Source organism: Ranitomeya variabilis, chromosome 5 (genome assembly GCF_051348905.1).
Source record: "Ranitomeya variabilis isolate aRanVar5 chromosome 5, aRanVar5.hap1, whole genome shotgun sequence".
Lineage (NCBI taxonomy): Eukaryota > Metazoa > Chordata > Amphibia > Anura > Dendrobatidae > Ranitomeya > Ranitomeya variabilis.
Window position 1 is genome coordinate 108,671,439 of NC_135236.1, and position 27,071 is coordinate 108,698,509.

Sequence of the window (27,071 nt, forward strand, 5' to 3'; positions counted from 1 at the left end):
TCATGCGACTGATCCATCGAGATTTGGCGGACGTTGTCTAGACATAGACGGACATTGAAGCGTTTTTTGTCAACGCCGAAATGACGGTTCGCGGCGGATCCGTCGCGTCCGTCATTCCATAGAATGGCAGCCTATGGGCGACAGATCCGTCATTTCGGCGGATCCGTCGCCCCAATCCGCTTTTTCAATTGCGCATGCTCCAAAAAGTAGATACTTTTCCCAGACAACCCCCAAGTAACGGATCCGTAAAAAAAAATGGATCCGTTGGAACCGTTTTCTCAACAATTGTGACGGATCCGTCGATCCGTCACTATGTCGGAAGTGACTGACGCCAAACAACTGAAGTGTGAAAGAAGCCTAAGATGCTCCATAAAGATATTTGCCCCATATAGTGCTGCACAAACGTTATGGCCCCATAAGATGCTCCATAAAGATATTTGCCCCATATAGTGCTGCACAAACGTTGATTATGGCCCCATACAGATACTTGCTTCATATAGTGCTGCACAAACGTTAATTATGCCCCATAAGATGCTCCATACAGACACTTGCCCCTTTTGCTGTTGCTGCAATAAAAAAAAAAATCACATACTCACCTCTCGTCGCTCAGGCCCCCGGAACTTTCAATATTCACCCGCTCCTCGTTCGGCGCTGCTCCGTCTTCAGCATCTTCTGCACTGACGCTCAGGCAGAGGGTGCGCACTAACCATGTCACCGCGCCCTCTGACCTGAGCGTCATTGCAGAAGACGCTGAAGACGGAGCGGCGTCCGGAGCGGGGAGCAGGTGAATATCGCGCAGCGCTCCCCTCCCCGTTATATTCACCTGCTCCTGGCGCGGTGCAGTCCCTGGTTCCCCGGCGCCGCAGCTTCTTCCTGTACTGAGCTGTCACCGTTACCGCTCATTACAGTAATGAATATGCGGCTCCACCCCTATGGGAGGTTGAGTCGCATATTCATTACTGTAATGAGCGGTACCATGTGACCGCTCACTACAGGAAGAAGCTGGGGCGCCGGGCAGTCAGGGACCTGCAGGGACCGCGCCAGGAGCAGGTGAGTATAATTAGACAGCCCCCCCTCCCCTGCCGACCCCTGGGTATGACTCGAGTATAAGCCGAGAGGGGGACTTTCAGCCCAAAAAGAATGGGCTGAAAATCTCGGCTTATACTCGAGTATACACGGTATATTTTACCATGTGGATGTGCACACCATTATTAGTCTAGTCTTTTTTTTTTTTTTTCTCATCTCTTTCGTACATATCCGATACAGACTAGGTGCTGCACCCCATTTTCGCAATTTATATGATGATTTATTTGTGATAGCAGTGCACCCCTGATTCCTCTTGTAACTGATGTGTATGGCCAGCTGATTTGGTGTGTGCCGTACGCCCGCTGTTTCTTGGCGTTGTCCTCTGCATGTCCCAGGCTTGTAACGCTTCCTGCGATTATTGCAGCATTGTGCGGATAATCAGTTATTGTAGACTTGGTCTTATAAGCAGGGCTATGGAGTCTGTGTCATGGAAATGGAGGAGTCAGAGATTTTGCTTACCTACTGAACAGCCCTGCTTATAATAGCAGATCTCTACTCCTTGTACATGGAGCACCACATTCCCGGGAAGCCATCCATGAGTTGGACAGGACATACACTTTTGTGTGTGTGTGTGTGTGTATGTGTATATATATATATATATACCGTATATACTCGAGTATAAGCCGAGATTTTCAGCCCACTTTTTTGGGCTGAAAGTGATCCTCTCGGCTTATATTCGAGTCAGTGTCGGCGAGGGGGAGCGGCGGCTGTGATATACTTACCTGCTCCTGGCACTGTCCCTGCATGTCCCATGGTCTCCGGGCAGCGCTTCCTGTGTTCAGCGGTCACGTGGTACCGCTCATTAAAGTAATGAATATGCACGCATATTCATTATTCTAATGAGCGGTACGTGACCGCTGAACACAGGAAGATGCCGCCGGCTCCCGGAGATCATCTGACAGTGAGACGCTGCCAGGGGACCGCGCCGGGAGCAGGTGAGTATATCAGGGGAGGTGAACATTGCGCGATAGTCACCTTCCTCGTTCCCTCGCTGCACACTGCTCTGTCTTCCGTCCTCTGGCTGTGACTGTACAGGTCAGAGGGCGCGATGACGCGATTAGTGTGCGCGCCGCCCTCTGCCTGAACAGTCAGTGCAGAGGATGGAAGACAGCAGCGCGCAGCGATGGAACGTGGAAGGTGACTATAGCAAGTGCCGGGGGCCTGAGCGAAGAGAGGTGAGTATGTGATTTTTTTTTTTTTTTTTAATTGCAGCAACAGCAAATGGGGCAAATGTATGGAGCATCTTATGGGGCATATATGAGGAGCATCTTATGGGGCATAATGTGTGGAGCATCTTATGGGGCATAATGTGTGGAGCATCTCATGGGGCCATAATGTGTGGAGCATCTCATGGGGCCATAATGTGTGGAGCATCTCATGGGGCCATAATGTGTGGAGCATCTCATGGGGCCATAATGTGTGGAGCATCTCATGGGGCCATAATGTATGGAGCATCGTATGGGGCCATAATGTATGGAGCATCTCATGGGGCCATAATGTGTGGAGCATCTTATGGGGCCATCAACCTTTATGCAGCATTGTATGGGGCAAATGTTTCTATGGAGCATCTTATGGGGCCATTATTAACCTTTGTGCAGCATTATATGGGGTATATTTTAATATGAAGCATCTTATGGGGCCCATCATGAACTGTATGGAGCATTATATGGGGCTCCTGATTCAATATGGATATTCAAAAACACTTAACCTACTGATATCTCAATTAATTTTACTTTTATTGGTATCTATTTGTATTTTTTACATTAACCGGTAGCTGCTGCATTTTCCACCCTAGGCTTATACTCGAGTCATTAAGTTTTCCCAGTTTTTTGTGGCAAAATTAGGGGGGTCGGCTTATACTCGGGTCAGCTTATACTCGAGTATATACCGTATATATTATTATAAATGTAATATACACACACCCAGTTTGTGGAGCAGCTGCTATTCTAGTGTGGAAGAAAATCGTCCCATGGCGAGAAGTGAGGATGCCATCTATTCTGGTTCCTCTTTTACATCCACCGTCTCATGTGCGACCTTTGCTCATACGAGTCACACGCTGTCTCTGGTATCAGCCGGCTGTTACAGTTGTGGACATGCGGCCACCCGACACCACATTGTGATCTGTGCACAACAAAGATCAGCACCCAAATGGGCACGACAGGTGCCAGCTGCTGCTGTTACACTCAATGGTGGTTGCTGTGCAATGTGGCCATTGTAAAAAGGGAGACTGGGACAGTGCTTCTGTTTGCAGAATATGGCAGATGGTTTTAACCCCTTCCCAAAATCCACCGTACAATGTGTGACGCATGTCTGGCTCGGGCTCAGGAGCTCACTCCACACCGTGCCCAGCAGATGGAAGCATCCGTGTTATGCAGCCGTCCTCTGGTAGCAGCTAAGCTCAGGTTGCTGCTGTTAATACCTTGAATGTCGCTATACATTTCTGACAGTGGTAAATTACATCCACATTGATTTGATTATTTCCATACTCTGCAATCTAAAAATGTAGTTGCAGAAGTGGGAGATGTGCCCACTCTAATGGATGGCGCCCACTGAGGATAGTGTGATCATCACAGGCCTCCTTACTATAAGTGATACATTTATGGGCAATCTTTTTATTAAAGTTGAACAAATACAGGTATAACAGACATATTGCAATATAACGTTGTCATAGAAGACCATCATCCAACAGTAAGATAATTCTCTTTTATGGAAGAAATATATAGGAGTAACATTTCTATTATTGAAGCTTTAACTATAATTAAGCAGATGAAAATTTCAGTGTGCTTCTATAACAAAAGAAATACTTAATGAAACTCCGATAAATTCTGAAACAAGATCCAAATTCTCCTACATTTGTCAGAAGTTCCAGGGCATTCAGCAGAAAGTCCTTCCATTCTGCGAATATTAATCATTTCTTTACACCATTCTGCTGTAGTAGGTATTGGAGACTATTTCCAACAACGTGGAATCGCTGCACGAGAAGCCGTCAATCGAAAGCGTATCTCTTTTGACAGCTTTTTGAGGAAGGTAAAATAGTTAGAAGAGCGATGTGAGGACAATTCTCAACCCTACCCCAGTAATTGAAGATTTGAGAGTACATTTTCCCAAAATGGTTTAATCTTTTACCGTATTTCCACCATATAAGTTCACAGCGCCAACATGTATCGGGGACGGATGGAAAAATGCCGTGTAATTGTGATGGGGAATGAGTTCACATCATGAGGATATTATTTTGTATTTTTTTCTGGAACAGAGCAAGCAACAGTTTGCAGGCGAATAAAAATCCTTTCTCCCAATCTGATGGAGACTGAAGTGATATATTCAGTATAAGGCTGCCGTCACACTAGTAGTATTTGGTCAGTATTTTACGTCAGTATTTGTAGCCAAAACCAGGAGTGGAACAATTAAGGCAAAAGTATAATAGAAACATATGCACCACTTCTGCATTTATCACCCACTCCTGGTTTTGGCTGAGAAATACTGATGTAAAATACTGCTAGTGTGATAGCAGCCTAAAACTGTGGCACAGGATCACTCCCATGACAATGTGGTCACCACTCCCCTCTCCTCAGTCACTTCTGTACTTCTGACAGAACATGTGATTCTTAAACTAAATGTTCAGAGCTGATAAAATAATATAGGCTATACCCAACCTCCGGTGTCTGTGCCGCTCCCCCGGTGTCTGTGCCGCTCCCCCGGTGTCTGTGCCGCTCCCCCGGTGTCTGTGCCGCTCCCACTCTCCCTGGGGCTGTGATGCGGTGGAATGACGTGATGTCCGGCGCCCAATCAGCGCTGGCGTCACTGTCTCCGCCTTCCTACAAACTGAACATGAAGTAGCCAGGGGTCAGCTGCAGCCCGGACTTCCTCTCCATGTTCAGTTTGTCCAAAGGTGGAGACAGTGACGCCAGCGCTGATTGGGCGCCGGACATCACATGTCATTCCACCGCATCACAGCCCCGGGACCGAGAGTGCCGACACCCCTGGAATGATGCTGGCATGGGAGGTGAGTACAGGCTTTATTATTTTATTGGGGCAGAACATTTAGTTTAAGAAGGGTAGTCCTAGTAGTGGACAATCTCTCTAAGTCAGGATCAGATGCATTTTATGTAACATGTTAGGCTTTGTTCACATTGCTTTACTAACCTATTACTGTATGTACCAAGTAAAGGTCCTTACAACCAAGGCTATATGAGAGGAAACTTGGCAAGTAAATGATACATGTGGTGGTTTATTTTTCACTGCAATCCACACATTTTATATACACACTCCCTATTAAAGGGAATCTATCACCAGGTTGTTAACACACAATCTGAGAGCGGCACACAGTAGGTGTAGATACCCTGGTTGCAGCGATGTCCCTTAATGAGCTGCTTATTGTAGGCTTTATGTAATCAGTTTCATCAGCAGGAAATTGTCATTAGGGCTACATGACTTGCTACCAGGTAGCCCAACTGCTGCCCACTACTGATAATTGGCTTTCTGCCTATGCACAGTGTACACAGCTGCTAATCAGTGCTGTGGGTGGGGTTATACAGAGTTCAGCATTGAGAGAATTTGTTTATCGGTCGTCCATGACAGCACTACGGAGAGAGGGGATCCGCCCTTCAGGAACAGGAAACCTACAGATACATAAGGGCGGCACCTCTGCCACGCATCAGTTGGTTTCCTGTTCCTGGAGGACAGGATTCCCTGCAGATACGACTTCGTTTCTCCTATCAATACCCAGGCCGGCTGTCCGACCCAGGTAGCGAGGGGGTCTCCTACCTCGGGCAGTGCGGGTCCCTGGAAGCGCCACGGTGGGTCCGGGTAGGGCTCCACGACAGTGAGCGGTGCAGTGTGGAGCGACATCCGGAGGAGGTCCATCCCCAGTGGTCAGCAGGTGAGTATGTCCCCCCCCCCGGGGTCCGCTCTCCCCCCTGGGCCTCGGTCTTCCCCACTCTGATCCCCGTCGGTGCGGTGCAGCGCGGCGTCCTGTGTGCTCCTTTTGATTCGGGACCGGAGCTGGGGGTCGGACGCCGGCCTCTGCCGCGGTCACCGCTGGGCTGCGGCCGTGGAAGCGGCGGTGGCGTAGCGGGGGGGCGGCTGGATGGTCCGGCGGCACCGTTCCCCGGCTTCCGGGCACGTTTCTGAGCGTTCTGCCCGAAACCGGAAGTGACACGCAGGGGCGGGGCCAAAACCGGAAGTCAAACGCCGGCCGGTTTTTTTCTAAAAACGCCGCTGTCCTGCATGCGGCGGGGGCGGGGGGGGGGGGCGTTTGGGTGCAGGGGGGGGTGGAGCAGTCACCTGCAAGTCGGGGGGGTGGATTTGGCCACACACCTGCACTGATTCCGGATCCGGGGGAGGGCTATTTATAGCCAAACAGAATGCTGCAGCACTGCTTGTGAGCCCATCTGCAGCTATGGATGAGCCGGAAGCTGCCGTCGGTCTGCAGGAGCAGGATGGATCCTCGGAGAAGTCCCATGCGAACCCCCAGCTGAAGACCCGCGGACGCAGTAACCAGACCAGTCGCAGATCTAAACAGAAGGATCTGGACCGACCCCCCAGTAATCCGGTACCTACCGCTACTGCCTGGGTAAGAGATCTTCGTGAATGTACCCTGATGCAGTCTTTTCCTATGTTTATTTCCGTAGGGGAAAAAAAGCGCTGGTAAATCAAAAAACAAGGAGTGCGCGCTATGCGCTTGCCCTTTGCCAGACGCCTACCCTAAGAGACTTTGTCAGTCGTGTGTACGGCAGACGGTAGGAAATAAATTGATGGGAACACTGATAGCGGTAGCGCCAGATAAATTACATAGCCTTTTTCTCCGCTCCCATAGGTGGCGGAAGAGTCTCCTGATTTCACATCAAGCCTTAGGGAGATTATCAGGAAGGAGGTGAAAGATTCCCTGAAATCCCTGTCCCGGGGGGGAGTCTTCAAAAAGAAGAAGGGAGCCTAGCGCCTCAGAGTCGGAGTTGTCCGCTGGCCCTAGTAGGGAGAATGAGTCAGACGCCTCTGTCTCCTCAGCGTCCTCTTCGGAAGAGGAGTCTAACTAGTTCTGTTTCCCATTGGACCAAATGGACAAACTTATTAAGTCAGTTAGATCCACCATGGGGGTGGCTGATGAAAGGCCAGAACTCTCTACACAGGACCTAATGTTTGGCGGTCTAGACCCTAAAAAACGTAGGTCTTTTCCGCTCAATGACAAGGTCCAGAACCTCATCAAAAGGGAATGGAAAAAAACGGAGAAGAAAGGCTCTTTTCCACCTGCCTTTAAACGCAGATATCCCTTTGAGGACCCCATGGTGAATACATGGGATAAGGCGCCGAAATTGGACGCAGCGGTGTCTAAGGCGTCTAAAAAATCATCTATCCCCTTCGACGACATGGCTTCCCTAAAGGACCCTCTCGATAAGAAGGCTGACTCATTCCTTAAAGGGACATGGGAGATGTCGGCGGGTGCCCTGAGACCTGCTGTAGCGGCGACATGTGCAGCCAGATCGATGATGGTCTGGCTGGATCAGCTAGGGTCTAAGTTGGAAGGCGGTGTTTCCAGAGACTCTATGTTGAAATTCCTGCCAACAATTCAGAATGCCGCTGCCTTTCTCGCGGACGCATCTGCGGATTCGGCAAGAATGGCGGCTAGGGCGGCCGGACTATCAAACGCAGCACGCAGGGCCCTATGGCTGAAATGTTGGCCAGGTGACCTTCAATCCAGATCCCGTCTGTGCTCTATCCCATGCGAAGGGGAATACCTGTTTGGTCCAGTCCTAGACGAACTGCTGGAGAAAGCTGGAGACGAGAAGAAAAAGTTTCCCAATCTACCAGCTACCTCTTACAGGCGTCCCTTCACAGGGAAAAGATTCTTTCGGAGGAGACCAGCCAGAGACCAGAGCAGATGGGATGAGAAAAAGAAGAAAGGTACTGGATTTATGTTTGGAGGTGGAGGACGTCAGGAGCCATCCCGTGAGGTCAAAAAACCACCCCAATGACTAGTCGCCCCGGTGGGAGGTAGACTATCTGCCTTCTACCCGGCCTGGTCCAAAATCTCCAGTAGTGATTGGATTTTGGGGTTAATAGCTACGGGTCTGCGGCTAGAGTTCTCCTCCATCCCTCAGAACTTCTTCAGAGTTACCCCACTCAGGTCCTCTCCAGCAGAACAGGCGGCCCTGGAAGCAGAAGTTCACGACCTGCTCAGTAAGAATGTCCTGTCAGAGGTTCCGGAAGGAGAACAGGGTAGAGGATTCTACTCTCCTCTATTTCTAATAAGTAAACCTGATGGCTCCTTCAGAACAATTATTAACCTTAGGGCTCTTAATAATTTCCTGACCGTCCAATCATTTAAGATGGAAACTATTAACACCGCAATAAAGCTGCTGTTTAAAAACTGCTTTATGGTAGTATTGGATTTGAAGGACGCCTATTACCATATCCCCATTTATGCAGGTCATCAACGATACCTGAGGGTGGCGGTAAGGTTGGATGGGGTAATCAGACACTTCCAGTATAGGGCCCTCCCCTTTGGTATATCGGTCGCCCCTCGAGTGTTTACCAAAGTTATGGCGGAGGTTATGGCTCACTTGCATGAGTCCAACATTCTAATAATCCCCTACCTGGACGATCTCCTTATCGTAGGTAAAACGGCGGATCACTGTCTGGAACAGTTACATAAAGTGATGTCTGCTCTGGAGCGTCTGGGGTGGATGCTAAATGTCAAAAAATCACGCTTACAGCCCATGACGGTGCAGCGAATTTTAGGCCTGACCCTGGATTCCCAGGTTCAGGAATGCCGTTTGCCTCAAGAGAAAATTGATCGCCTGCACCTTCAGGTGCTGAATGCCTCTAAAAACCCCACCATGTCCCTTAGAAGAGCCATGTCTCTGTTGGGCTCTCTCTCGTCCTGTATTCCAGCGGTCCGATGGGCCCAGTATCATACGAGGATACTTCAGGGCGAGGTGCTGTTACAACAAAAAAGGTTGGGGGGATGTCTGGAGAGCCTGATGACCCTATCCCAAGACGCTATTATATCCCTCGGACGGTGGCTAGTCCAAGAGAACCTGTCCACAGGGGTCCCCTGGGAATATAATGTAACTCGTATAGTCACCTCGGACGCTAGCCCTTCTGGATGGGGGGCTCACATGGGGGATACATTGATCCAGGGGCTTTGGGATCAGGATCAGATAGAAATGTCTTCCAACCTAAAGGAGTTAACGGCTGTGGAACAGGCAGTTAAATCACTCCTTGTCTATCTACAGGGCCACCACGTGCGGGTATTCTCGGACAATCGGGTCGCCGTGGCATACATAAATCACCAAGGCGGGACTCGTTCCAAATCCCTAATGTGCGTAGCAGATCGTCTATTCCATCTAGCAGAGCAACATCTTCTCTCATTGACGGCTCTTCACATAAGAGGGGCAGAAAACACTACAGCGGATTTCTTAAGCCGCAACACATTGAGGCAGGGGGAGTGGTCCCTGAACGACTCCATCTTCAACCTCATCGTGGAAAGATGGGGTCAACCAGAAATAGACCTGTTTGCCACAAAAGAAAACAGGAAAGTGGCACAATTCTGCTCTCTCAACCCCAGAGAAAATCCTCTGTCAGTAGACGCCCTCCTCATAGACTGGAACTTCAGGCTAGCCTACGCCTTTCCTCCCCTGTCTCTACTTCCTCTGGTGGTGAGGAAAATCAGGAAGGACAAAGCCACAGTGATAATAATTGCCCCCTTCTGGCCCAGAAGGACGTGGTTTCCATGCCTGAGGGCTATGTCGATATCCGACCCATGGGTCTTGCCAGACATCCCGGATCTCCTGTCCCAGGGCCCAGTCTACCATCCTCGGGCGGTTGGCCTTCATCTGACGGCGTGGATTTTGAGCGGGCGCTGTTAAAGGATAGGGGGTTCTCTCCGGGCCTCATTAACACTCTACTGAAGAGCAGAAAAATAATCACCACAAAGATTTATGTTAGGATCTGGAAGAGGTTCCTTCAAAACTCGGGGGTAATAGCTGGTCAGTCAATACCAATAGACCAGATTTTAGAATTCTTACAGAAAGGGTTAGATATGGGGTTATCCCCAAATACACTTAAAGTGCAGGTATCAGCCTTAGGGGCCCTCTTTGGCTGCAACATTGCTGAGAATCACTGGGTCAGCAGATTAATCAGAGCGACAAAACGGTCCAGGCCAATGGTGAAGAATAGGGTCATGCCATGGGACCTGAACCTAGTCCTCTCAGCCATGACAGAGGCCCCATTTGAGCTAATTGCATCAGCCTCTATTAAAAATGTATCACTTAAAGTAGCCTTCCTGGTGGCCCTAACATCGGCGCGTAGGATAGGCGACATCCAAGCATTATCCAGGGTTCCCCCTTACATGCAGCTTAGGGATGATAGAGTGATACTATCCCCTGATCCAGCATATCTTCCTAAAGTAGTGTCCAGGTTCCACAGAACACAGGAAATAGTTCTTCCATCCTTCCTCCCCAATCCTACTAACGATAAGGAAAGGAAGCTACACACTTTAGATGTAAAAAGATGTATCCTGGAATATCTGGCAGGCAGTAACTGATCCCTGGAAGATAGATAACGCCCTATTCGTGTCCTATCAGGGTAGTAGGAAGGGTCACAGGGCATCAAAATCTACTTTAGCTAGATGGATCAGGGAGGCTATCTCGCTGGCATACATCTCAAAGGGCAAGCCGGCGCCTGAAGGTCTGAAAGCGCATTCCACTAGAGCTATGGCGGCTTCGTGGGCGGAAAGATTGGAGGTGTCGATCGACCAAATTTGTAAGGCTACTACTTGGTCTTCTCCACACACATTCTATAACCATTATAGATTGAACTTGGGTGCCTCTTCTTACCTTTCGTTTGGTGTAAGGGTGCTGCAAGCTGTAGTCCCTCCCTAGTTAGTTACTCTCTGTAATTCTCTCCGTAGTGCTGTCATGGACGACCGATAAAGTCTTAGTTACTCACCGGTTAACGGTGTTTTTCGGAGTCCATGACAGCACCTGTACATACCCTCCCGTCTTCTTAAGTTCTGGGTGTGCACCTCTTCCTTTATTTATATAATTCACGGGTAGTGAATAGTTAGTTATTTGTATCATTGTTTATTATGTATGCTATTAACCTTGGTGGTCCTCTTGTGCTCTGTAAACCAACTGATGCGTGGGAGAGGTGCCGCCCTTATGTATCTGTAGGTTTCCTGTTCCTGAAGGGCGGATCCCCTCTCTCCGTAGTGCTGTCATGGACTCCGAAAAACACCGTTAACCGGTGAGTAACTAAGACTTTCTTTGCAGCAGAGAAGTTATTGTATGAAAACTGCAGCAATCAGCCCAGTTAGGCTACTTTCACATTAGCGTTGTGCACTGCACATTGCAATGCGACGTTACGGCGCACCGACGCATACTGTGGAAGCGCCGCACAACGGGGGCAGCGGATGCTGTTTTTCAACACATCTGCTGCCCCATTGTGAGATGCGGGGAGGCGGAGTACCGGCAGCGCATGCGCGGTCGGAAATGCTGGACACGACGCACCAAAAAACGTTACATGCAACGTGTGGCAATGCGTCGCTAATGCTAGTCAATGGAGAAAAAACGCATCCTGCAAGCACTTTTGCAGGATGCGTTTTTTCTACAAAACGATGCATAGCGACGTGCAGTGCACGACGCTAGTGTGAAAGTAGCCTAAGTGATACCATGCTGGAATCGGGGGATTAGCAGTGCAGCCTTGCAGCGCTGGAGTCCTGGGTTCAAATCCCACAAAGGACAACATCTGCAAGGAGTTTGTATGTTCTCTCCGTGTTTGCGTGGGTTTCCTCCAGGTTCTCCGGTTTCCTCCCACACTCCGAAGACATACTGGTAGGGAATTTAGATTGTGAGCCCCATCGGGGACAGTGATGATGATGTGTGTAAAGCGCTGTGGCATTAATGGCGCTCCATAAGTGAGTAAAATAATTATATCATGCTGCTCTCAGGTGGAGTAGTAAAAACCTGTTGTCAGATTCCCTTTATCTTTTGGATCAGTTTTGCTAGTGGATCAGTGGAAATCTGTTATGGAGGAAGCACATCTGTAAGTCCCTTGTCTCCGTATCAGGGATTATTATTATTATTATTATTATTATTATTCATTTTTATAGCGCCATTTATTCCATGGCGCTTTACATGTGAAATACGGGGCAAATATAGACAAATACATTAAACATGAGCAAAAAACAAGGCATACGGGTACATAAGGAGGGAGGACCCTGCCCGCGAGGGCTCAGTCTGCAGGGGATGGGTGATGATACACTAGGAGAGGGCAGAGCTGGTTGTGCGGCGGTTCAGTAGGTTCAGGATCACTGCAGGCTGTAGGCTTGTATTCGCTGATCCACTGGCGCCTCTGTCTTTTCCTCGTCCTATTCTCTCCATCAGCAATCCATTTAACTGGCGATAATCAACAAGTCCTTTGAGTACCAAATCTTTTGATATCGTACTTCAAGGTGGGACCCTATTTTGATGCCATGGTCGTTTTTTTTACAACTGCTGTGACTGACCGGGTGCCGGACTGTGACCCACCACCCATGGGCTGATGTGGTATCTAATCGACAGATGTCGGTTTCCTACTTATGGACTTGGCATAGTCTAGTGCGCCATTCCATGACCTTTATCTTCTGTAGGACACCATTGGCCTCTGACTGATGGACCCTCTAGGCTAATGTTTGCCATGTGTTCTTACATGGGTATAAGGGTATGACGTAGCCTCAGCCCTTCTCCAGCTGCTTCAGTACCTCATTCTTCTCGTACATGGATGACTCAGGTTTGCCCGACCTGAAAGTTTCCTAGGTGTAGACTGCAGATGATGTAAAAGTCTGCCCTACTCCTTGTCTTCATTCTTGTGCAAGTAGCAACAAGCTGGGTGAGGGTAATCTCCATCCATGGCTTAAAGACAATGATTCTTGTAACAATGAAGACCTGGAACACAGCAATACAAAAAAAGGTTATCAATAGTTATCTTTCAACATTAATCTTTTGCATATATCCTCTGGTGATCCTGCTAAAGTCTAAACAGCAAAGTGAACAAATGAGCTGCTATTCTGCATTCTCTGGTGGCTAATGAGAACTTATTTTTAAAGGGGTAGTTGGTCACATACAAAAAATTAAATACCCAAAAATATCATAAAAAGCCAATTTAGATAATGTTGTTTTATAAATTCTGTATTCCAGGTAAATATACATTGGTTATTTCTCCTGAGGTCTGTGCCTCCACGTGTAATCATTCAGACTTGTATATATGGGCTATGATTTACTATGCTGCTCATAGGGGAGTGGTTCTGACACTTGGGGGCTTGCGTTACAACCAATTTCCTAGTGTTATTTAAAGTTACTCTAAACTGGAACTTCATGTTAAATTAGTTTTCCAGCGCCAGCTGACAGCGGCAGAAGCTAAACCCGTGTTTTCTTATAAAAATGTCTAATTTCGTAATTTGCTTGTGGTTCCCAATAGGAAGTTGAGTCACACCAGTGTGTACATGAAACTAAAGATGCAGCCTAGTCTCTAGATAAAGTCAAATTACTTTTATACTAGTTTTGCTCATTCACTGTGTTTTCTGGTATGTCTGTGCTTTCACAGTACACTGCTGCCACTTTTTTGGGGACATGGGGTCATGAATAAAGTGCTATAGGTAATCTTGAGTAATTCCAATCTACCTGCAATATTGTAGGTGAGTAATCGGTTTCATCCCGACTCGCTTTATTATGGGCAGCTGTGATGTGATGTCCAGTATGACGAGCCCAGTTTTGTAATACTACCATTCCCACATAACTGTCAATGTGGAAAAAAGAAGCGATCCCACATATAGCAACCTTAAAACAATTTTTATTATAACAATGTTAGACATTGAGAGCCCAGTTTTGTGTAGACAGGAGGTCAATCTCTTAACTTCCTGTGATGTTTTTCCTCCATATGTTCTCTAAACATAGTTGTGCTGAAAATGTAATTTCTGCTTCTTATAATGGAGCAGTGATGTTCTTAATGCTTACAATGATTAGTCACAGGTCCCCTGGGTCATTCTGCATTTCTATAGTTCTGTATGTGTGCAGATAGTAACATAGTTATTAAGGTTGAAGAAAGACTTTGTCCATCTAGTTCAACCCATAGCCTAACCTAACATGCCCTAACATGTTGATCCAGATCCTCCAGTGTATTCAGTGAGATGCTGCTTTAGTTTCTCTTCTGCCTCCTGCTTGTAATAAGTTTCTCCCTGTTGTCGCAATTAAGAGGCAGGATAAATTGGCTAAAGCTGTGTAACACAATAGACTAGAACCCTGCAGTGTGAGATTACTGCTATCCTATGTCATGTGTGAAAGAAAAATTCTGCAAAGAAAGAATGCTTTAAAAAATAGACATTTTTTTTAGAAGTTTATTTTTAACCCCTTGCAGACTTGTGAATCCCCCAGCGCATGCACTGTGCGCTGCACGGTTTAACCAGTTTCAGACCATGGAACGGAGGGTATGTATGAGTTATCCATACCCCCGACCAGTGGGTGCGGCCCCACTTCATACACTTGTATTGAGCCAAGACTGCGCCTGACCAGTGACTCAGACGGCCAGTGGATGTGGCCGACTAGTGAGAATAGCTTTCCTCCATACAAATGTATGGAGAGCGAGGCTGCGCCCACTGGCCAGATGGTATGTATAACTCATGCATACCCTCTGGTCACAGGTCTGAAACTGGCTAATCCCCACAGCGCGTGCACTGGGGAGATTCATAACTTTGCAGTCACACCCCACCCGTGGTAAGCTACCGTAAAAATGGACTATAAGACCCACCACCCAGTTTCATAAAAAAAACAAAACTTTTTTCCCCCTATTTTCCTTCCCAAAATTTGGGGTACGTCATATTGTCCCTTGAAAATAGAGTAGATTACTATAATTATTAACCACTTTGCTCTCAAGCCATGGCAACTTGGTGCTTGAGTGCTCTGTAGGAAGATTGATCTTGTGCAGCCTAGATAGGTCCACCAGGGTCTTCTCCGCTGTTATCTTGATAGTATCAAGCCATCCAGTTGCTGATCTTCTGTCTTTGCCTTGTTCCTTCTATTCTTCTGACCATGATGTCCTTCTCCAGTGATTGCTCTCTTGCTATGTGTCCAGCATAGGCGGCAGCGGTGTCAGTGCAGGCTGTAGGCTTTCCTGAAGAGATGAGTTTTCAGGTTCCGTCTGAAGGATCCGACTGTGGTTGATAGTCGGACATGTTGGGGCAGAGAGTTCCAGAGGATGGGGGATATTCGGGAGAAGTCTTGGAGGCGATTGGATGAGGAGCGGATAAGTGTGGAGGAGAGAAGGAGGTCTTGGGAGGACCGGAGATTACGTGAGGGAAGATATCGGGAGATTAGTTCAGAGATATATGGAGGAGACAGGTTCTGGATGGCTTTGTAGGTCAGTATTAGTAATTTGTACTGGATACGCTGAGGGAATGGGAGCCAGTGAAGAGATTTGCAGAGGGGGGAAGCGGAGGAGTATCGAGGAGAGAGATGGATTAGTCGGGCAGCAGAGTTAAGGATGGACTGGAGAGGTGCAAGGGTGTTAGCAGGGAGGCAGCAGAAAAGGATGTTGCAGTAGTCAAGGCGGGAGATGAGGGCATGCACAAGCATTTTAGTAGATTGAGGGTTGAGGAAGGGACGGATTCTGGAGAGATTTTTGAGCTGGAGGCGACAGGAGGTGGAAAGAGCTTGGATGTGCGGTTTGAAGGACAGGGCGGAGTCGAAGGTTACTCCGAGGCAGCGGACTTCGGGTACGGGGGAAAGCATGATGTCATTGATTGCGATAGATAGGTCAGGTAAGGAAGATTTGTGGGATGGAGGAAAGATGAGTTCAGATTTGTCCACATTGAGTTTGAGGAAGCGAGAGGAGAAGGAAGATATGGCTGATAGGCACTCTGGTATTCTGGACAGCAGAGCGGTGACGTCTGGGCCAGAGAGGTAGATCTGAGTGTCATCAGCATAGAGGTGGTACTGGAATCCATGGGACTTTGAGTTGTCCTAAGCCAAGTGTATAGATTGAGAAGAGTAGGGGTCCTAGAACAGAGCCTTGGGGGACTCCAACAGAGAGGGTGGGATGAGGAGGTAGTGTGGGAGTGGGAGACGCTGAATGTGCGGTTGGAAAGGTACGAGGCGATCCAGGATAGGGCGAGGTCTTTGATGCCAAAGGAGGAGAGGATCTGTAGTAGGAGGCAGTGGTCAACTGTGTCGAAAGCAGAGGACAGGTCTAGAAGGAGGAGTACAGAGTATTGTCCAGTAGCTTATGTATGTATGTAGGGTATGTGCACACTTAAGAATTTATTGCCGAAAATTCCTGAAGAAAACAGCACATTTTCTGCAAGAAAACCGCATGCATTTTTTGCGCGTTTTTTTCCGGAGCTTTCCCAATGCATTATATAGCATGAATAACGGAAAAAAACGCAAAATTAATGAACATGCTGGTTTTTTTTACCGCGATGCGTTTTTTTTTCGCGGGAAAAAAAAAACGCATCATGTGCACAAAAATTGCAGAATGCATTCTAAATGATGGAATGCATATGTATGCGTGTTTTTATAGCATTTTTATAGTGAAAAAAAACGCAACTTGTACACACAGTCCAAATGTTTTCTGGTAATTTTGAATGCACAATTTAATGTCCTAAAAATAACACCCCCCTCCAAAAAAAAAGAAAAAAAAAAAAAAACAATGGTGAAATTACTGTACATTTACCATATCCCGACACTTGACATTTTAATGCCATTTTCCTCTACTCTATATGATAAAATGAATGGTGTCATTCAAAACTACAACCCGTCCCATACAAAATAAGGCCTCATTGAAAGGTTATGGTTATTTGAAAAAGGAGAGGAAAAAATAAAAACTCACAATCAAAAATTGGCTGTGACCTTAAAGGGTGAAAACATTCAACATTGAATTATGTCCAATTTCAGATATTTTCACACAAAAAATAAGTAAATGTTCCATTAACATAAAGTACAATGTGTCACGGTAAAACACTCGAATCATTGGAATGTGTTGAAACCTTCCACTTATTACCACGTACAGTGAACCATCAGATTAGAAAAATTGGGCATGGTCACTAAGCTGTATATACGTAAAACCAGAAAATCTCTAGTGATATGTCCAAAATCTTAATTGGGAGTCCCTGGTCTTTAGACATTCGCAGTCACTAGAACAAAAGTTAAGAACGCCGCTAAGCGCTGTGTCCTTTCAGCTGTGATCAGCTTTTCTCCACTCTCCTCTGAGGCGTGAGCAGTGTGGTCTACCGGCTTGTATAGGTTCTGTAGATCCATAGGCCTCTAACCCAGCCTCTCTGGAAGATGAGCAGGGCCAAAAACACAGCTGAAGGGGCCCACTACTCAGCGGACTGCTTGTTCCTCTTTGACTTTCACCAATAGCTGAACCATGCAAAACTTTCATGAGGACAAAAGTTTGTGCCAAGAAGAAGTTATCTCTACCCTCGCTACTTATGATCACTTATGAGTACAGGAATTGTCTTCCCTCCTAGGTAATTTTTCTGTATATAATGGCTAAACTCGACACTCAAGACTTCACACAAGATCCCGGATTACTGTCCATCAGAAGTGAACTCCAGGATTGTACTGATGGATTAGTACATAGCTGAAAGGTGATCAACTGTGCACATTACGTAAAATCAGCCCCATCATCCACAGGATTGATCGCAGATCGATTTAAGCAAAAGAATGGAGAGATTTGATCTAATTGCTATAGATAATTTAGTGACAAAAAATATATATAATTGGACGAAGGTTGAACTTGATGTTCCAAGACCTTTTTTTTTAACCTATGACACTATATTGAATGGTTGTGGACGGCGTGCTGTACTCCTGTGTAATAGATTACCATGGACATTGGGAACCTCAATTACTATATTTTATGGTCAGTATTAGTGCAAAAAAAAAAAAATGATAAAGCGGGGATGCAATAAAATGACCAGAACGACTACCCACCAACCTCAACAGCGCTTCCACTCAGTTGGCATGTAAAAACACTGCGGAACAGTTCGCAAAGCCTGGCATTGTCACTAAGGTGCAGAAGAAGAAAGCAGCCGATCGCTGGGTGGTCCACATGTCATGAGGACCATTGACAAATACCAGGGGACTACTTGAGTATTCGGGGATTTACCAAGCAAATATGGCCGCAGTCAGATGACCATTTTTTAGGGGATTCTGTGCATTCAAAACAGACAACAGTGACCAATGTTGGTTCAAGAAGTTGTCACTACTTGGACCACTCCTTGTCATACCCCTAGCTTGGCCCCGATAAAATAAAAAAGCTTATACTCTACTCCCGGGTGGTTGTGACGTGTGACTGCAGTTCCCAATCAGCGCTGGCGTCATGGTCTCCGCCTTCGGACAAATTGACCATGAAGAGGAAGTCCGGGCTGCAGCTGATCTCACTTCCTCTTCAGTTTGTCAGAAGGCGGAGACCATGACTCCAGCGCTGATTGGGGTGCCGGAGTCACGTTATACAACCGCACAAGAGCCCCGGGGAGGAGAAGTGTCAGCACCGCGGGAACAGTGCCGGCGCGGGATGCGAGAAGAAGCTGTTTTTTAGTTTATCAGGGCCAAGTGTGGGATATGAAAAGGGGTTGTCTTGGTAGTGAACAACCTCTGTCAGGTCAGCACTATTGTTTGCACATGGACTGAATGTAAGACTGTACATATTCCATGTGTTTCTATCGGATCTATTGTAAAGATTACCATAAATTGAATTGTGCTTTTTTTACATTTTTTTTTTTTAATAGCTGTGAATATAAAAAAAAAAGTCAAAAACAGATCACTCTGATATATGGTCTGAAAAAATGGAAATACAGAGTGCTATACACATTTTTCAATACCCATCTGAACCGCGCCTAATTATTTTATCACATTTTCTGCTATTTGATAAGACCATTCTGGACAGCTCCTTTTAGGTAACCGCAGCCCTTCTCCACTTTCCTGCTGAGTCCAGTGTTTGGTAAGAAATGTACAGTTCTTGTTGGGTCGCAGGCTAGCCCTGTCAGCCAAAGTCCCTCTCTAGCCCAATTAGCTGATAGGGCTCCATGTATTAGTAAATTGAATGTAATAACATTGTGACGGTAAGGCCTGTTTTACACGGGCCATTTATCAGCCAAGCAGTCGTTGGCCCCTGTAATCAGGGCTGCGATTAAGTGGATGAGCAAAGGTACGTTTGTTGGCTGATCACATCATCTATGTGGCCAAAACAATACTTGTGTATCCCTTATAATGAAAGATCAAGTACAATGAAGTCCCCCATACACAGTAGACTAAAGTTGGCGGAACTCTCCGATATCGCCGAGTTCAGATGTGACTGGAAATACAGAAAAAAAAGTCTGTAGAACGCACCGCACCTGCCATATTACAGTCTGCATGTTCACAGGGAGTGTGCGGTGCCAGATAAAATCTATCCTTTCATGTGTTTTACGACCATGTCATGCAGTTATGCTAAAGTCTTTCTGATTCCTCAGGTGTCCCTTTTCCCAAGAACTTCATGTCTGTGGCCAAGACCATACTGAAGCGTCTGTTCCGGGTGTACGCCCACATCTACCACCAGCACTTTGACTCTGTTATGCAGCTACAGGAGGAAGCACATCTCAACACTTCATTTAAACATTTCATCTTCTTCGTACAGGTGAGAGCTCAGGTGTTCCTGTGAGAACCTCCTTTATGGTCGCTCATAGATTGCTGTGGAAATGTGGTGTATTGTGTTATGTGAGGGTTTTCTGAAGGGCACCTCCAATCCTTCACTATGAGGGCGACCATGATGACTATTCCTGGTTAAAAAAAAATATATTCCTTGCATGCACACTCCCACAGAAGTATATTCTCACCAGCATATCCCCTCTGGCAGTGTTATCAGTGGTTGGGGTGAATCCTAATGTCATGCATTACTGTATAAAGTCTACACCCCATGCTGACATCTCCGTATTTGCCCAGGTAATTTAGGCCCCCAGAGAGCAGCTGATGACTTCATTGTTTATCCCATATGATTGCCAATGCCTTTGTAAAAATCATGCAATAGACTTTCCCAACACCTTCACCTCTAATTCGGGAATGTTCACATGTTGTAAACCCCTATTAATGGTTAAATTTTAATATTATACACACAGGTAAAAAAATCCCAAAAATTGGTCCCCCTCGCTGGGAATGCCTCAATGAAACTAGGCTGAGAGATAACAACAAACTCACTCAGCCGATGTGTAGAAATGAGTGACCTGTCCCTAGATACCACCTCTATCTGAGCGCCTACCAGGGTGCAGAGGTTGGCGCCCCCACTCGTGCGATGGCTGCCCCTTAGCTCCTATGAAACCCTATAGGACTGAAAGTCAGAAACAGATGGCCTGTGATGACTATATGATATATTGCTGATTTGTTACAAGCATACAAAATATATATTATAATTAACAAAAGGTAGGATATATGTATGTAAACAAGAGACAGTCCAATCACCCTTAGCCACTCATAACAAATACATTCAGGGTTTAAAGGTATCTAGGTACCATGGCAGCACTTAGAAATCCCCACCTACTGTATTAAACAAGGATTAAATGGGTGCTGACACAAAATGACTCTCGTAAGTATTCAGCAGATATATATAATACCACACTGCATGGCACTGATAAATTAATGTTGCTACACATGTGATTGCACACCACAGTCCTGCAGAGTGTTAGATAATATACTAAGGGCACAAAAAGAGTAAGGGCCCCGTCTCACTAAGCGATTTACCAACGATCACGACCAGCGATATGACCTGGCCGTGATCGTTGGTAAGTCGCTGTGTGGTCGCTGGGGAGCTGTCACACAGACAGCTCTCCCCAGCGACCAACGATCAGGGGAACGACTTCGGCATCGTTGAAACTGTCTTCAACGATGCCGAAGTACCCCTGCAGCACCCGGGTAACCAGGGTAAACATCGGGTTACTAAGCGCAGGGCCGCGCTTAGTAACCCGATGTTTACCCTGGTTACCAGCGTAAATGTAAAAAAAAAACAAACAGTACATACTCGCCTTCTGATGTCCGTCAGGTCCCTTGCCGTCTGCTTCCTGCTCTGACTGAGCCGCCGTACACTGAGAGCAGAGCGCAGCGGTGACGTCACTGCTGTGCTCTCACTTCTCACTGTACGGCCGGCAGTCAGTGAGAGCAGGAAGCAGACGGCAAGGGACCTGACGGACATCAGAAGGCGAGTATGTACTGTTTGTTTTTTTTTTACATTTACGCTGGTAACCAGGGTAAACATCGGGTTACTAAGCGCGGCCCTGCGCTTAGTAACCCGATGTTTACCCTGGTTACCAGTGAAGACATCGCTGGATCGGTGTCACACACACCGATTCAGCAATGTCAGCGGGACCTCAACGACCAAAAAAAGGTCCAGGCCATTCCGACACGACCAGCGATCTCGCAGCAGGGGCCTGATCGCTGGTACGTGTCACACATAGCGAGATCGCTATGGAGGTCGCTGTTGCGTCACAAAACTTGTGACTCAGCAGCGATCTCGCTAGCGATCTCGCTATGTGAGACGGGGCCTTAAGTCCCCAAAAATAAGCTGTACTTATCTGCTGCAATGTGGCACTGCATGCAGGCGGCTGGAATTCATGATAATAAAACTCCTTAGATGAAGGAAGCAAACTGTCAACGTGTTTCCCCCAACCGGGTTCATCAGGAGAGATTTATCTCTTGGTAGTAAGGAGTCATGAGGCGAGCGAGACCACCCGCTTGGGGATGTGGGCTAAATGGGAGCGAGTGAGGCCACCTGTGTGGGGATATGAACTAAATGGGAGCGGGCGCAGCCACCCGCGTGGGCATGTGGACTAAATGGGAGCGAGCGAGGCCACCTGCGTGGGGATATGGACTAAATGGGAGCGGGCGCAGCCACCCGCGTGGGCATGTGGACTAAATGGGAGCGAGCGAGGCCACCTGTGTGGGGATATGGACTAAATGGGAGCGGGCGCAGCCACCCGCGTGGGCATGTGGACTAAATGGGAGCGAGCGAGGCCACCTGTGTGGGGATATGGACTAAATGGGAGCGGGCGCAGCCACCCGCGTGGGCATGTGGACTAAATGGGAGCGAGCGAGGCCACCTGTGTGGGGATATGGACTAAATGGGAACGAGCGAGGCCACCTGTGTGGGGATGTGGACTAAATGGGAGTGGGCGCAGCCACCCGCGTGGGCATGTGGACTAAATGGGAGCGAGTGAGGCCACCTGTGTGGGGATGTGGACTAAATGGGAGCGAGTGAGGCCACCTGTGTGGGGATATGGACTAAATGGGAGTGGGCGCAGCCACCTGTGTGGGGATGTGGGCTAAATGGGAGCGAGCGAGGCCACCTGTGTGGGGATAAAATGTCCCCATGTCAGATTACCAGTGTCCGGTTGGTGGATGCTTGTTGCTCATTTGTTTCTTGTCATTTTTCTCATGCAGGAATTCAACCTGATTGACCGCCGAGAGCTGGCCCCCCTCCAGGAACTGATTGAAAAACTGGGGTCCAAAGACAGATAAATCTCAGAGAAGGGTGGTCTTCCTGTGAGACTTGGTCTCCTCTGCGCACAGTACATAGCAGCTGTAAGCCTTTCATATAACCATTAGCTACCTGAAGGAAACCGATTACCACTGAATTCCCAGAGGAGGCCGCCATCGCCACTGGAAGTCGTCTTTTACATAGAGATTGCCTTGCGTTATTTTTATATGAACTTTTATAAAGATTCTTTAAAGGAACACTCCACTAGATGTGAAGTAGACGGCAGCGTCTCCGCACATCTGCTGGTTTTCTGTTAGGGTGCGAGGAGATCTTAATCCCCACCATGTTTTTTTAAATTTTATGGTCTGTTGCTGCAAGTCATCCAACAGACGTGGCCTTTCTATACCACTGTATACTTTCCGCGTTACTATTCTGCTGTCGCTCTATGTACAATTTATACTCTGTCGGAGGCTTTTCATGTACAACAAACTTTTTTTTTTTTTATATATATATTTTTTTGTCTTTTAGTCATGAATAGGTTACTGCTTTTGAGTGGATCCCACAATAGATTCAGACTTGGGCAGTAAAGTCCCAAGGATTATATAGAAGGGGGAGGTGGGGGTCTACTTTTTTTTTTTTTTTTTGTCTTTCTGCCACTTGATTTGTTTTTTATCTGACTTGCATTTTTATAAGATTTAGATGTGATGAGCGGACGTTGTATTGAATACAAGTCTAATATTCCTAATTTTGGAACAAGTTTTAACTTCCTACAATGAAATCTATTTTTTTAAAATGACAGCGTTGGTTTTCTGAAATGAAGTTACCGTAACTTGTCTTCTGTTTTATGAAATGAAAAATAAAAGTCCGATCAATGCAAGGAGTGTGGCACACGGTATGAATTTGCATTTTTCATAGCCCTTGAGGCAGTAACGTTTTCAGGAGGAGCGTCACATCTAACAATACAGCTCAGGCTTTATCCCATAAATGCAAATTGTGTCAACCTTTCACATAAATGAGTATTTAAGTAGTGACATATCTTAAAGTGTAACTTTCATTTAGTTTGTTTTTGTTATATATATATATATATATATATATCTCCTCACTGATCGGACAAAAGACCCTGCAGGTCTGGTTTGGGGCATATATAATCAGAAAATAACTTAGGTTTTTGTATTAAATGTGTTTTTGTTTTTTTTTGTTTTTTTTACTTGTCACAGTTTTTTTTTAATCAGAATTCAGGATTTACATTTATAACTGCACTATGGATATATTTTTTAGACTCCTGTTTCACAAACATTAGCCACAATACAATAGACTCGTACCCGCTCTTGTATTGAAGCATCTAATGAGCGTGTGCAAAGGTTGATTGTGAAGGGAGTGGCAGCATCACCTGTTGTGATTGGTGGATCCTGTGCTACCAGCCATCTATAAGGGTTACCTTTCATTTGTAATCCTACCTCTGCGGATAATGAACCTGCTAAAGATTCCTCCTGAAAGAGACAGGAAATATGAGCCTAAAAAAGCTCCAGTGGCCACTGTGAAAATTGCAAGATTACTATTTTTTTAATTGAGATTTTGATATAAAAAAATTGCAAATATTTTTTGAAAAAACATTTAAAACAAAAATCGGATTTAAACAGTAGTTAATATTCTATTGATGGCTTCCCTGTAACGCCTGGGTAAGTGCACACTGAGTGCGGGCTCAGTAGAAAGTCTATACATCAGTGTGTGGAGATATCCACGGTCTATAGATCGATTAGTCGTGGTCAGTCTAAGGCTCATTTTAAAGAAGTTTTTTCATTACACAGGTCTGCAAAAAATATTTTTTGTAATCATTGCAGGTGACTTTGTACTTTTTCTGAATGATCTTTGTCCGGATTTTAAAAATATGTATAGTTTTTTCCCTTCCCCCATGACGGCACACCTGAGAGAGGGGATCCGCCCAGTCAGGACAGGAAACCCTACTGAAAATAAAAGGGCGGTACCTCTGTCGCTTCAGTTGGGTTTCCTGTCCTGACAGGGACCCTTGTGCTGAACACGGCGGTTCGACTTACCCAGGTCCCGTCCCGGCGTGGAAGAACAGGCAGCGCCTGTGCGTCGGAGGTTCGGGTCCTGGATGCGCCGTCCGCAGGTCCCCCGGGTCGCTGCGGGCGTTGTGCAGCATGGTTGCAGAACTGGGTTGCTTCCATGGCTGCCACGCCGCTCTCCCCTCTCTGCCGGCGTCCAGGCGCGGCGGCCGCTTCCGGGTCGCTCGTCTGACGTCACACGCCAGGCACGCTGGGAATGGGCGTGCCCATGTGACGTCAGGAGCAGACGCCGGATCCAAGATGGCGGCGCCCATGAAGAAACGCCGGCCGGTGGGAAAAGGACTCCGGCGGCGCGCCAGAGGGGAGGGCCACCATTGTGCACCGGAGGAGGCGGGGAGTGCAGTGGTCCCCCCATAAAAGGGTGCTGGACCACAGAAGACGCGCTCATGTTCTAAACTTCACGATGGAAGTGGGACAACAGGAGCAGCAGCAGCAGCCGCCTTCACAGCAGCAGGAGCTCTCACCAGATGCCTTGCCGAGCCACCAGCATACCAGGAGCAGCCGCTCAAGTGGTAGGAACAGTGGCCGTTCCGTCCGGCAAGATTCGTCGACGTCCAGGAGGGACGCTTCACGTGCATCTGTCCAGCCTCCAAAATCGGTACCCTTGATTGTCGGCGGTGGTGAGTGATCTTACGTGAATGTATCCCTTATGGTAACAGGGTCCATTTTCTCTGTTTTGATCACTAGGGGTCCAGGAAAGCTAGCGGTAAAACAAAGAACCGAGAGTGTGCCCTTTGTAAAGACCCGCTTGCAGTTCAGTATAAGAAGGATCTCTGTGCTAACTGCATTAGTAAGACGATACAAGAGGAGACCCCTAATTTCGCCACTAGCCTTAAAGCCATAATACAGGCTGAAATAAAAGACTCCTTGAAATTGGCCCTTAACGAACCGAGAGGGAGAACCCGTAAGGCGTCTACAGAGTCGGATGCCTCTCAGAGACAGGGGAGTCATAAAACATCCCGATCTCCCTCTACTTCCCCGGCCTCGGTCCACTCTTCAGGTTCCTCCTCGGACAGTGATTCGGGAGGTCGTCCATGCTTTCCAACTGAGGACATGGACAAATTAGTCAAAGCAGTTAGGTCTGCAATGGGTCTTAAAGAGGAGAAGACACCTAGGTCACTAGAAGATGTCATGTTTGGTGGCTTAGAAGAGAGGAGGAAACGCACGTTTCCGGTTAATACAAAAATAAAAACATTAATTGAGAGAGTGGAAAAGACCTGAAAAGATGGGTTCTTTACCCTCTTCATCCAAAAGGAGATATCCCTTTGAGGATAAAGACTCTGAACCCTGGGAAAAGGTCCCAAAAATTGACGGAGCAGTAGCCAAATGTCTAAAAAGATCATCCCTTCCATTAGAAGACTCGGGTGTTCTTAGAGACCCGCTTGATAAAAAAGCAGATGGTTTTCTGAGGCATATCTGGGAAGCCTCAGCGGGGGGCCTGAAGCCAGCGATTGCTGGAACATGTACGGCTCGTGCTCTAATGGTCTGGCTACAGCAGATAGAGGATCAGCTAAGGGACAAAGTACCCAGAACCGACATCCTTGCCAATATATCCTTAGTGCAAGGAGCAGCGGCCTTTTTAGCAGACTCTTCTGCGGATTCCGCAAGACTAACCGCCAGAGCAGCGAGCTTGTCTAATGCGGCAAGATGAGCCCTTTGGCTCAAAGGTTGTCCGGGGGATTTGCCATCTAAACACAAGCTGTGCTCCATTCCATGTGACAGCCAACTTCTCTTTGGGAAAAAACTTGAAGAGATCCTGGAACATGCAGGAGATAAAAAGAAAGTCTTTCCCAATATCCCTAAAGATTCCAAAAAACCTTTTTTTCGGAGGAGAAGATATAATAGAGGTCGCCCCCCAGGGGAGAGAAAAAACTGGGACTTTAGGGATAAGAGAGGATCGGGCTATATGTTTAAAGGGCCCTCTACATCGGCAAAAAAATCCCCCCAATGACACTATGCCAGAAGTGGGAGGAAGACTCTCCCTCTTTCCGGCCTGGGTAAATATCTCCCCCAGTACCTGGGTCATAAATATTATCAGAGACGGCCTCAAAATAAAATTCATCTGTCCACCCAGACGAAACTTTATAATAACTCCCCGAAGAAAGTCCCAGCAGGAACAATCTGCCCTAGAAACCGAAGTCTTGGGACTTATCCACAAAAAGGTTCTTCAGGAGGTCCCGGTTCGGGAGGAAGGAGACGGGTTTTACTCCCCCCTCTTCTTAATCCAAAAACCGGATGGTTCTTGGAGAACTATTATAAACCTAAGAAAACTCAACCAATCTATAGAGAACTATTCTTTCAAGATGGAGTCTATAAATACGACCATAAAACTTCTTTTCCAACACTGCTTCATGGCAGTAATAGACTTGAAGGATGCATATTGCCATATACCAATACATCCGGAATATCAGAAATACTTGAATGTAG

At 46.9% G+C, this 27,071-nt stretch overlaps 1 protein-coding gene across 1 annotated transcript in view; it reads left to right on the plus strand.

Moving 5' to 3' along the window:
• Positions 1-23,437, plus strand: part of LOC143775233 (MOB kinase activator 1A) — a 65,300-nt gene extending 41,863 nt beyond the window's left edge. Inside the window, exons 5-6 of the mRNA XM_077263113.1 lie at positions 19,568-19,731; positions 22,521-23,437. Coding sequence (XP_077119228.1) covers positions 19,568-19,731; positions 22,521-22,598 — 242 coding nt within the window. The 3' untranslated portion in view covers positions 22,599-23,437. The remainder of the gene's footprint in view (positions 1-19,567; positions 19,732-22,520) is intronic.
• The last annotated feature ends 3,634 nt before the right edge of the window (positions 23,438-27,071 follow it).